The following is a 12,430-nucleotide window of genomic DNA, read 5'->3' as shown; positions in this document are numbered from 1 at the left end:
TCATAATGTACAAAGAAGGAATTACATCGTTAATGCATCTTCATTTCATGGTAACCTTCGCCAACAATCGAACCCTCCTTCCTGGCATGTGCTCGCAAAATACCTTTATGTTGGTGATGCCAAATTGCAGAACTCTACCTTTCCTTTCTCTAAAGCCACATAGCACGTCCGAAGTGAAGTTTACTTTTGATTACAACAAATTTGGAGGCAGCTACAAGAATAAAATAACCGAAAAAAATATAAAAAATAGCGGAAGAAAAACGAGGTTCATAAAATAGAGAGTTGATAGAAATGAGAGTTTATAAAATAGAGCAGATTTTAACATTAGTTCTATAGTGTGCCGTTTGGGACAGAAGGCCAGTTTATAAAATTGTTATAAAGTGTTTTTGTAAATTGGAGGTTCATAAAATCGAACGCCAACTGTATAAAATGGACAAAATTTCATACCAATGCAGTCTTGATTGTCCATATATTTTATCTTCCTAATATTAAGTCCCTCTTTTTCATACAATGCTTGCTCCTATAACAAAATTATTTCCATAAGAACTAAAAGAGAATATATAACACAAATTTCTCTCAAATTTGAGTTGAAATAAATTTCTTCTTACTGATGTTTATAAAACGAAATAAGTAATTTTTTATATTTTTGTGAATCCAAGGGTGTATATAGACTTGAAACATATTTTAGATTGCGGCAGAGAAAAAATATATAATTAGAAATATATTATGGAAAGAGAGAAAATTCAACCACCCCTGCAGGGAATCGAACCCACATCCTTTCACTTTTCAGGTGAATGCCCTAGACCACTAGACTATGGAGGCAACAAATTTCTCAATCTTTCTTGGGAGCTTGCGTGCACTGAATGGGACCGTACATGGACGGTCGGACCTAACTCAAGCCAAAGCTCACAATTGCTGACAATGCCACCAAATAGCGACTTATCCGAGGATGTCACTCTCTGCTATCCATACAAAGGTTTTTAACAGCTGGCTGATGCAAAGATATATTTGAAAAGAATGGGAAAAATCCTGTAAGATGCCATTTTTATTAAAATATCTGAATTAATTAGCGAACTACTAGTGCTGAAAAATTAGCAAAGTTCAAAATCAAACTGTCGTCAAAACTTTCATCAATTATGCACCCTTCTAGCTACAATTGGTCAAATTTACCAAAAACTTGTGCATTGTACCAGCTTTAAAAAGAGTCTACAATAAACCATATCTGTGTTCTGGTTCAGGAGAAATTTATCTTTTTGTTCGTAATACATCATTGAAATCTACGTTTGTCAAGTATATATTCGAAGAAAATTTGAAATTGGCAGTTACAGATTTTGGCGACAATTTGATTTTGAAGAAAAAATCATACAAGATGGCATTACAGGATCATCCACATCTACAGGATATCTGTATTTAATGGCGAGCTTCAATCCCTGAGAAATTTGGTTAAGTGAAAAATCAAATTATCACCAAAACCTACTAAAATTACTTAGACGAACGCAGATTTCAACCATGTATTGTAAACAAAGTGCTAAATTTCTCCCGAACCAGAACACTGATATAATTTATTGTATGCTCTTTCGAAAGCTGGTACAATAGACAAGTTTTCGGTGAAACCTGTCTAAAACAGACACTGTATGTGACAGAAAAAAACTTGTCTTAAACGAAACAAATATGTAGTGTTGTAAATAATTAATTATTTTTCAATCATAGGAAACCTCTTTAAGATGGAAACTGTCTAACGTGCAAATGGAAGGCATATTTAGTCTATTTGTAGATATAAAACCTGCTAAAACAATTTTTGGCCAAATGCAAGTTTTTGTCTTTAGGTGGGAGAAAGGCTGAGTTGTTCTGATTCCCCCCCCCCTTTTTTTTAGGCAAATTTCTTCACTTTTTGGAAAAACGATAAATTTTTATTATCTATCTGAACTGACTATGGGGGGTATGGCTTGAGAGGAAGTGGATTTACCATTCAAAATTTAGTAAAACCTTGTTTAGAATTTCATTCATGATAGAAATGGTGACTTTTGTTAGAAAACACCCCTATTTCTTGGAAAAAGTTTGATAATTTCGGGAGAGTTAATAAACGAGGTAGACTGAATTATTGTCCACAATTTGACGATACTGTGTTTTCAGGGCTTGACTTAGAGGGGTGCGAAAGGCATGGTCACAATTTTTTCAAAAGAAACCCTTTTCTTTCTCAACTTCCTCTCTTTTCCTGTTTCAAGTTTTATAAAATAACTTTCATAAACCTTTTAGAGTGAAATCCCATCCTTAGATTAGTCACTTCTGAAATATAAAATTTCACTTTTTTTTTTTAGTTTAGACTCAATATCGAGTCAAATATACTTGTAGGTTTCGGGGAGGGGACAACAAAATTATTCAAGTACTTAGGGCCTTCAAACGTCTTAATCCGGCCCTGAGTGAATGCCTTACGTGGATAACGTATTTAATAAAAGTTTTTTTTTTCAAGTTTAAAAACTTAAAGATTAAAAATTAAAGATATTTATATTTTTTAAATAACTATAAATATTTATATTTTTTAAATAATTTTAAATATTTATATTTTTTAAATAATTTTAAATATTTAAAAAGAAAATTTTAAATTTTTTTCAAATTAAATTTAAAAGTTATTCGTAATGCATTACAGAACGGCTTATAATTTCGGCCCCCGTCAGTGGCCGTTGTTGACAAGTTTTATTGTATAAAATTATGAAGTATGGACAAGAGGCAGTTACAGTTGCTATATCTCCATCTCAGCAGGAAACAGAGAGACAGACGTATGTGGGTACATCATATTGATGAACAGGACCTTCATATGGTGTTTTTAATGGTATTTATGGCAAATAATTAAAAAAATTAAGTGTAAAATCATCTTTGGAAAATAGCCAAAGATACGGATGAATTCGCTCCGTATCTGCATCGTGTGAATAGCTCAAAATAACCTAATTGTCAAAACTTGTATGTGTGGCGGAGACCGCACTTAGGTTTTGACACATGCAGACGACGTGAAGACCCGCATGAACACTTCGAAAGGTGTGGGCGTATTCCGCATCGTTTGAAAGGCTCCGTATATACTAATTGTTAAAACTTCTTCCAGACACGCGTCCGCATGAAAGGGGCCTTATATACCCCGCATGATGTCACTTCATAAGGGGAAAAGAACAGAAGCAAACTACTTTTTCCCCCGAGAAAATTTTTAAGGATTTTTTCAATGAAGTAGCAAATTTTTAGTGACAATTAGGGATTATTACAATTTTTGTAAAACCTTTTCGGGAGGTCGGGATATGAAGCTAAAATTCGGGAGACTTGGCGGCTATGAAAACATGTCCCATGGAAGCAAAACTACTACTAAACGTTTTAAATCGTGTGCACAATGGTCGTGTTGCATAGCAATAGTAGGCTCAAAACAGCTAAAGTGCCTGGAACATCGTAGAATGGTGAGAGGTTTGAGTGACAAGAAGTTTGTCGCATCGGTTCAACGATCAGTGTAGACTGCAGAGATAGACGATTTTCAGTCAGAATCAAGTGCATCGATGATAGTGACCAGATAGCGATGTGCATCAGAAGAAAATACAGTCTAAATAGAATGTGCACAAATAAGCCCATTTCTTTACTGATTGCATCACCATGCACAAACATATCGGAGCAGGTAAAATAAAAAAATGGTGAAAACATTGCTCATAGGAGACGAAACCATCGAGTGAGGGCACGCACATACTGCAGGTCGATTTTGCAATTCTGACAATGAACATACCAATACAATGACCCCATACCCTCACACAGGGAAGCATAGTAGGGGCTGACAGGGCTAAAGCTTGAGAAAGCCCGAGATAATTCTTAATTATTATATATTTTCCCCCCCCCACAATAAATTCACTATACACAGGCCCGTGAAAAATCTGGCCATTGCGTGCCGAGAATCTCAACTTAGGGACCCTGCTGTAGGATGTGGGGGCATTGGACCAACCAAGGGCCCTTCCGGAGAGGTTGGATTTCAAAATTTTTCCCATTCACATATTTCCGATATCATACGCTTGTTATTAGCTCTATTGTCATGCTCTGCCATCGGCTTAGATATATCACAAGCTTGTCACCCTATGGTTCTCAAACTTTTGTCACCAGCTGTTCCCTTGCCTAATCCATGGTTCATTGGCGGCTTCCCAGAATAGTTTGGCTGATTTTAAAAGTTTGTCACTTCAAAGCATGAATAGGTGCACAAATCAATATCTCAAGCTTGCTGCGATGCAGGGCCAAAACTAGAGGGGGTGGGGGCAACTGCCACAGGCGACAAAATTCAAGAGGCAGCAGTTTCAGGTGGAAACAAAGAACACTGTTATAATATTATACAACTGTGGGAGTGGCAAAAATCCTAGCGCACACTTTACATGGTAAAAGAATTAATGGCGAATGATTCACCAATTCGATCACGGGCCTTTATTCTAGTCTGGGATTTGTCTTCTCGAACTCTCTCGTTCTGTCACATGGCCATACTGTACGATTTTGCTGTTCGCTATAGCTAAGATTGCTATAGCTATCGCTGTAAAGATTGACGCGATTAAAAAAAAGGATGATATAATTGCAAAAAACACAGCTTTCTTCCTTTGCGGAAAAAAAATTGACTGGTCCGGATATTTTCTATGTTTTCTCAGAGACCATCAACTCTGCCCCTCTCGAACTGTTTAATCTTTGCACAAGTTGGAGCAACATTTTTCTGGATGCCCCCATTACCCCCAACAATATCTCCAAGGCATATATATATATATATACACTCCAATCGCTGATGATATTATTCTGATGGCAGATTCCAGGAATGGGCTGCAGAGGTTGATAAACTCAAGAGTTTTGTTCATGAAACCTTCCTTCAGGTAAACCTATCTAAATCCAAGATTGTGGTTCTTAGGAGAGGTTTGACGCTCCCCAACACTTACAGGTGGTCTTTTCTTGACAAAGAAATAGAATTGGTCAATCACTATAAGTATTTGGGGATTAATTTCCATTATAATAGATCTTTCTCAAGGCATATAGATCAAGAATACTCCTTTTCTAAACTGTGCGTCAATGAACTCTTGTACTCTTCCCTATTGAGACATTTGCCAAATTTTAGATACAAAATCAGAGTTTTTGATTCTACTATTCTCCCATCCTCCCTTTTTGGCTCAGAAATTTGGGGTGTCGGATCAGATGTTTCTGAATCCTTTCCTTCCCCTTTCAACTCTACTTCATTAAAAAAAGTTATGATACCCCGATGTATACTGCTTCCCATATAATCTACATTGGGTTTGGAAGGCTTCTGGTTTCTCTCAATATGTTTAAGCGTACTCTGAAATGGTTGCATAGAGCAAAAAATTCACACAACCCTATGCTTAAACTTTGTATAAATTGGTGTTTCCATACCAAACAGGGCTGGGGAAGCCGGCTTTAAACCTTCTTGTCAGAATTTTTTCTCAGCGAACTGCATAACTTGGAACAGAGTGGCACACTTTCTTTCTATGAACTAACTAACACACACACTCTCACTCTCTCTCTGCTTGCTTTTGAAATCCATAAGTGATTTTTTGTGAAGAATTTTACCCAAAACATTTCCTTCAGCAACTTCAATCCTTTTTACAGATATCTCAATTCCTCCTTCTACCCTAAGCCATATCTTAACAGCTCTAATAACAAGACCTACCCATCAGCCCTTTTGCAGGCTCGTTGTAATTTTGTGCAGGGTTGTAGTTGTTTCAACCACTGCTGCCCTCTCTATGACCACAGATTTTTTACATTTCTTTTGCACTTCTCCTATGTTAATTTCCCTATGGGATCACCTTCTTGATATATCTCTTACCCTTCCCTTTCTGATCTAATCAGCTTCTTGAACACCCAGCCAGGTCGATTCCCCATAAACACGCATTGGCAACTCTTATATATAAATTTGATTTGTTTTTATTTTCAGATTTGTATATTGACAATTTTATGAATGTTTCTGACAATTAGATGTTCTTCTCACCAGTGTCAAAAACATGGAATTATCTCAACTCACCCTATTTTTCCTGCTATCTATGTTAGTTTGTTGTAATGCAAGTTTGTTGTTTTAAGTAATGTTGTGTTTATTTGCTCAAAGGCTTCAGCCTATGCAGTTATAATTAAATATTACATTAATATATGGAAACCAATATTGTCTCCAAGAGGTCTGTAATCTATGATTTTGAGAACATTGCTTCAGGGGAATATGACAGATGTTGAAAGGTCCCAACAAGCAAAGAAAGAGAAAGTTCTTTTTTTTCTTCATCCAGCTAAATAGCTTTTCCCTCTATCCATAATGCCTGATATAGACATTGACAGATAATGTCTTTCTTCTGGTAATAATTGGTAAAACACTGCAAGAAACTCAAAATCCTTATTTTTTCAGAAAAAGGAAACATTCAAAGAAAAATTTTTTTCCCATAGTACGCCGGCATTCCAAGGGGTGTTCGACGGGAGGCAACTCGTTCTGAGTGGCTCGTCTTTCATTAAACATATGACATCCATATTTGTTATGGGCATCTTTTTCTTAGCCACCTCGCTGGGCATTTTGCCTGTTGTGGTGTCATATTTGTATTTGTACTGATAGTATTTCCCATGTTTCCGTATTCGAGTGCAGCCATCTGTAGCAGTTGGAAACTCTGCTTATGAATTTTTCCCCAGTTATTTAACCTAATTTCTCAGTTGTATAATCTACCCACCCTATTCTGACAACTTGATATAACAACAATGGCATATTAAATATAACGTTATTATGAACACCTTGTACATTTCTCTTAATTTTTTTCGAAAATGACTTTTTGACAGTTTTAGATTGAGATCATCATATCTCACCAATTACAGCTGTTTGAAAAAAAATAATTGCCACCGATCTGCTTTCAGAAAAAACATTACCACATATGTGTGTTGCTCTATAAGACATCCAATCATTTTACTGTTCTTCATGAAAAGTTAGGAATTTTTGATGTACAAGGTTTTCATTGTAAGGTGACGATGAGATGGTATGTCTGCCACATTTACTAGGTACGAAAATGCAATGTTATTTTTTTCACTACATCTCAACTAAACATTTTTCTGTTCAAAAATTCTGACCAATCAATAGTATACCTTCTCAAACAACATAAACATAAATCATCTCAATTTCTAGAGCAAAATAAAATAAATAAATAAATATGATAAGTAAATATAAAAAAGAAGCCTGTGGAGATCTGCCATAGAAATTGTATACTTAAAAAACTCTGTGAGTCAAAAAAAAGGTTGGGAACTGCTGTTCCAGAGTATGCATACCCTGCAACAGCAGTTCCCAACCTTTTATATGTGTGAAATATAGCATATTCAATGAAATTATTATTATAGGAAAAAAACCAACAAACCTCCTTTAAAATTCTTTCATTGAAGAACTGTTGTAACTTTTCATTGCAATAATTTATACAAAACTGTTCGAAACTGTTGACTTGAAAATACTCTAAAATAAAAAATTCCAATAATGAATTTTATAGACTTCTTTTATAGATTTTTTTAAATCACATTGAAGGAAAATTAATAATACTTTATTTCACACAAAAACAAAAAGTTTCAAACTGATTTTTCATTCTTTTGCTAAATTGAAAACATTTCCTTCATTCTCTGCAGAAAGTTGCAAAAAATTAGAAATACGGTTGTTGTTTTAATTTTGTAAAATAATGGCAGCAAATTTTGTGCAAAATGTGATTTGACCATTCCGAGTACATGCAAAACTTATATTTTATTTATTTAGATTAGGTAAGATAAGAAAACCTGTATGCAAATACGAGGTGTGTTTTTTAAGTAAGTACCATTTTGAAATTCTGCTGCTGTGGTCAGCATTCCGCACATGTGCGCTGTGTACCTACATCTGTTGGCAAACCACAGAAACATTCGAGAATGGGTTAAGTTTGCTTGAGAGTATTTAAAATGCGTCTGCAGATTAAGAATGCTGCCGACTGTGAAATAGGCACTGTGATTCGTTTTCTTAGTGCTAAAGGCGTGAAAGCGGCTGAAATTCATTGTGAGATCAGTGAAGTGTATAGAGGAAACATTATGAGCAATGGAATGGTACGGATATGGGTTAGAACTTTTAAAGATAGCCGCACATTCATGATGTGGAACAAAGTGGACAACCTTCATTACTGAAGATTTGACGCAAAAAGTTGACGAAAAATTTAGGAAAAACAGACACTTTACGATTTTGTCATTATCTGATGAGTTTTCTCAAATTTCCAGAAGTGTTCTCTATGACAATGTGACCGAACACTTAAATTATCTAAAGTTGTGCAATCAAAAACAAAAGGCGTGACATTTTGAGTAAGGTTGGGTTGTTTTGCTTCATGACAATGCCCACCCACACGTGGCTAATCGAACCAAAGATCTCATCACATCATTTTGCTGGGAACAACTTGATCACCCTCCGTACAGTCTCGATCTAGCACTCGGTTACTACTACATGTTTCTGCATTTGAAGAAGCATCTGGGTGGTCAGCGCCATAATGACGATGAGGTCAAAACCGTGTTGCAGTGGTTGTCAAATCAGAGGGCAGTCTTCTATGAGGATGGAATTCAAAAACTACTTGTACGATATGATAAATGCCTTAATATTGGTGGAAATTATGTTGAAAAGTAGATTAAGATATAGGCTTTCATATAAAAAAAATTGTTAAGGAGAGTCAACTTGTTTTCTTTTTATTTCAAAACGGTACTTACTTAAAAACCCGCTACATACTTGAGTAGTTTTTTAACCAATATCGTTCCATTCCACAATACTTCCATATTTTGTACTTTTTTGCTGAAACTGCGAATAATCTGATTCTAAACTTCAATTTTATTGCATGAACCAAAGAGAGAAAAAACTGTGTTGACTTGCAGTCATTGCTCTGTTCTAAAAGTAGCAGTATAGTGTGTTGTGAAAGTATATCAGGATGTCTACCATACATCAAAAGGAAAATTTTGTGATTATACTGTGACCTTTTTCTATATCAGTGGTTCTCAAACCGAGTCGCGATCTTCTAGTCAGGCAGCGTTTCCCAAAGTCAATAATATCACACCCTGGAGGGGACGGTAACAGCATGTGAATTTAATATAGAATCCCTTGGGTGAATTTGATCGGTGGTGGTGGGGGCGGGGGGCAATGAGTAAGAAATTTTTTGAGGAAGGGGTGATGGAATAAAACAGTTTGGGCAATTATGCCCTAGGGGTTTGTGTTAATAAAATAAGGGAGGTCTTAATAAAATGGGGGAACGCCAGTGAATTTACAAAATAAAAACATTTGATAAGAAATTCATTTTAATATTTCAAAACTTTCAACTGGACATGATGATGATGTCAATGCATATATACACATATATTTTGATCAACTGTACAAATCTTTGATGCTGGGGGAGGAGTTTCAACCCCTTCATGCTCCCATGCATCTCCGCCCATGGGAAGCACTGTCTTACAGCATAAACAGAAAACAAATTTCTGTCAGAGCAAAATCTTGTTACTGAGAAAACAGAAGAGAGCAAATTTTTTATTATCGGATAATATTTTTAAAATTTATTTTAATGAGATACAATACACATTTCAGGTAAAGCAGTATTTTGTGTTAAGAAACTCCATTTAATGATGCTCAACTGTATTTATTTTGAATTATTTCATTTTTGCAGCACGACAGTCATTTTGTGCTCTCAATGATTTATTGAAATGAGACCTATTAAAGCCAATTACATATGAGAATTAGAACCCAGTCCTCAGTGGTGTCGAAGCCAGAAATGCTCAAGTACCAATGGTTATTTGTGACATGGGCATCAGCACCCCCAGAATTTATTCAGAAATTGAAATTTCCTATATATAAAGCTTATAAGACGAGTGAGCACTCACAGGTTCGAAACATTTCTGATGCCTGGCACTCTTATTGAACTGAACATGCTTGTATATATAACAGCCACCTCAGTTGTCAGATGGCCATTCTTATATTGTGCATATTAATCAATAAAATTCAATGCTTCTAAATAGTTTTAAAATCTTTCTCAGGTCTAAACTCAGATCTTTCTAAGGCACAAGTTCTATTTTGTACATAAATAAAATTGTGATTCATTTGGTCAAATGAAACCACATAAAAATGACCTTGCCTTCCGGTATTAGAGATGCAACATTTAAATAGTTCAGCATAAATCACACTCAGCACAAATTGTACTCAAGTTGTAATGGCCCTCTTCATGGAAATACCTTGGAATTCATGTTGAATCAAATTTGAAATGGCCTAGATATTTCCTTCCTAGATTTCATCACATACAAAATCGCAATAATTATTTCCTATGTTCTAGGGATGGGACGAAACGACGAACCTCTCCACTAATTGTATGAAGTACAAATTACTGGACACCAAGTGAAGATAATTGGAAAGAAATGTCACATTCCTCTGTGGGGAATTAAACCACCAACCTCACACTTTTCGTGCACATGTTCTACCATTAAACTACAGAGGACAGACATTGAAAGAAAATGTCTGTCCTCTGTAGTTTAATGTAGTAGTGTAATTTTGTAGTGTACTTCATGCTCACCTCCATCTTACTGCAGTAGGAGTCTATTTTCAGTTTCATGTTTTCGTTATCCTAGAAATTCACCCTGACATAACCTTTTCCACAGAAAGGGATATACACAACGTAATAAAATATAAGCAGTAAATTTTTAATCGATGGCAAAAATTCCAATTAATATAATTGTTTTAAAATTAATTTGTTGGGATTAGATTTACACAGATATTCGGCCAGGCCAAATACCGAGTAGCAGCCAAATATTTGTCCCAGCTCTACTATGTTCCATACACTATGCTTGGGTTCAATCATCACTGCAATGTGGAATAAATATCCGGGGATATGACTATAAAACCAATCTACTCCCAATCATAAACATCCAACAGAAGTTTCTAAAAAAAATTTTTCCACTATTCAACTGAAAAATAATGATTTCCACAGCAAAACATATCCTTGGTATATAGCAAGTGATTTTCTACAAATTGGAAGACCAATGAAATCTATGAATTTCTCTTGCATAAAAAAAGAAATATTCTGCAAAAATGTGTTTTCTATTTAGCATCTAAAATTTATAATACATTACCTCATTATTTTTCAGCTAACACTTTATACTGTGTGTTCAAAAGAGAATTGATCCAATTTCTATTAACCACTTCAAATATTGAAGTTTATTTTTATATATAAATTTTTTTGCCGATTTAGAACTCAAATATTTCTTTCTTGGAGCATCTGGCAATCATAGTTTTTATAATCACCATTTTTCTATTTTATGTAACTCATGTTCTCACTAGCTGCTTTGATTGTTGTCTGATCATATTTTCATTCTGATATTTTTCCGTATTTTATTTATTTTTTAATCTATTTCTCTCCCCCCCCCCCTTTATTATGTGATTTAGTTTTCCTACCAACTTGAAATACTGTTTTCCATTTGATATATATTTTCAGAGATGCCACTCCACTCTAATTGGGACCCAGGATATTAGCAAAATCTGGGTACCTTTTACAGTGAAAGTGGGTCCTTCTTAAAAAAAAAAAGCTGGATTCCCCATCCCATCATTCACAGATACCGCTGCAAAGCAAACAAATAATTGGTTTCCAAAAACATGTTCAGTCCAAAGATTCACTTACAAAAAAAGTTCAATTTACTAGCATAACTAGGTTTAGTTACATTCATTTCTAAGTATTCTACTGATAGAGAGAGATAAGTTGCAAAAACACCCATCAACACTGAGGAATCAAATTTAAAACAAATGTAATTAAGTTAGGCACATTATAAATCTATATGTATAATGACATGTCCTGACTGACTGATCATCGCCGAGTCAATACCACTGCAGTTATAAATATGAAATTCAGTCAGTAGTTTTATTTTATGAAGTAAAGACCACTAAGAAAGGGTTTTTCGAAATTCGACCCCTAAGAGGGTTATAAGGAGGTTCAAAGGTTATATAGAGATATCATGCTGAGCCGAAACTACTGGAGCAATATTTATGAAATTTGGTCCGTAGTTTTATTTCATGACGTAAAGAAAAAAAAAGGTTTTTTAAACAAAATTTGACCTTTAAGGGGGTTATCATTTGACCATTAAGGGGGTTCGAAGGTTACACAGAGAAATCACGCCAAGAAAAAACCACTGAAGCTATATTTATGAAATTTGATCAGTAGTTTTATTTTATGATGTAAAGACCAACTCAGAAGGAGTTTTACAAAATTTGACCGCTCAGAGGGTCATAAGAGGGTTTTTCAACGGTTACATAGAGAAATCATGCCTAACCGAAACCAGTGAAGCTATATTTATGAAATTTGGTCAATAGTTTCATTTCATGACATAAAAACTCACTCTAAGATGGTTTTTCAAAATTTGACCCTTAATTAAGGGGGTCATAAGGGGGTTGAAA

General features: G+C 35.1%; 1 protein-coding gene across 3 annotated transcripts in view; it reads right to left on the bottom strand.

Annotated features, from left to right (window-relative positions):
- jar (Myosin heavy chain 95F jaguar) overlaps positions 1 to 12,430 on the bottom strand; it is a 396,549-nt gene that overhangs the window by 233,754 nt on the left and 150,365 nt on the right. For all 3 annotated transcript variants that reach the window (XM_089239616.1, XM_089239617.1, XM_089239618.1), the window contains 2 exons: positions 7,377 to 7,468; positions 448 to 520 (listed from right to left, as the gene is read on the bottom strand). In XM_089239616.1, the coding sequence (XP_089095742.1) occupies positions 448 to 520; positions 7,377 to 7,468 (165 nt within the window). The remainder of the gene's footprint in view (positions 1 to 447; positions 521 to 7,376; positions 7,469 to 12,430) is intronic.

The sequence above is a fragment of the Pholcus phalangioides genome, unplaced genomic scaffold (assembly GCF_987345545.1).
Source record: "Pholcus phalangioides strain wild (caught in Gottingen) unplaced genomic scaffold, Ppha-v1.0 ptg000011l_1, whole genome shotgun sequence".
Taxonomy (NCBI): domain Eukaryota; kingdom Metazoa; phylum Arthropoda; class Arachnida; order Araneae; family Pholcidae; genus Pholcus; species Pholcus phalangioides.
The sequence above is the reverse complement of the archived record's forward strand: the minus strand, read 5'-3'. Positions and strand labels throughout refer to the sequence as shown.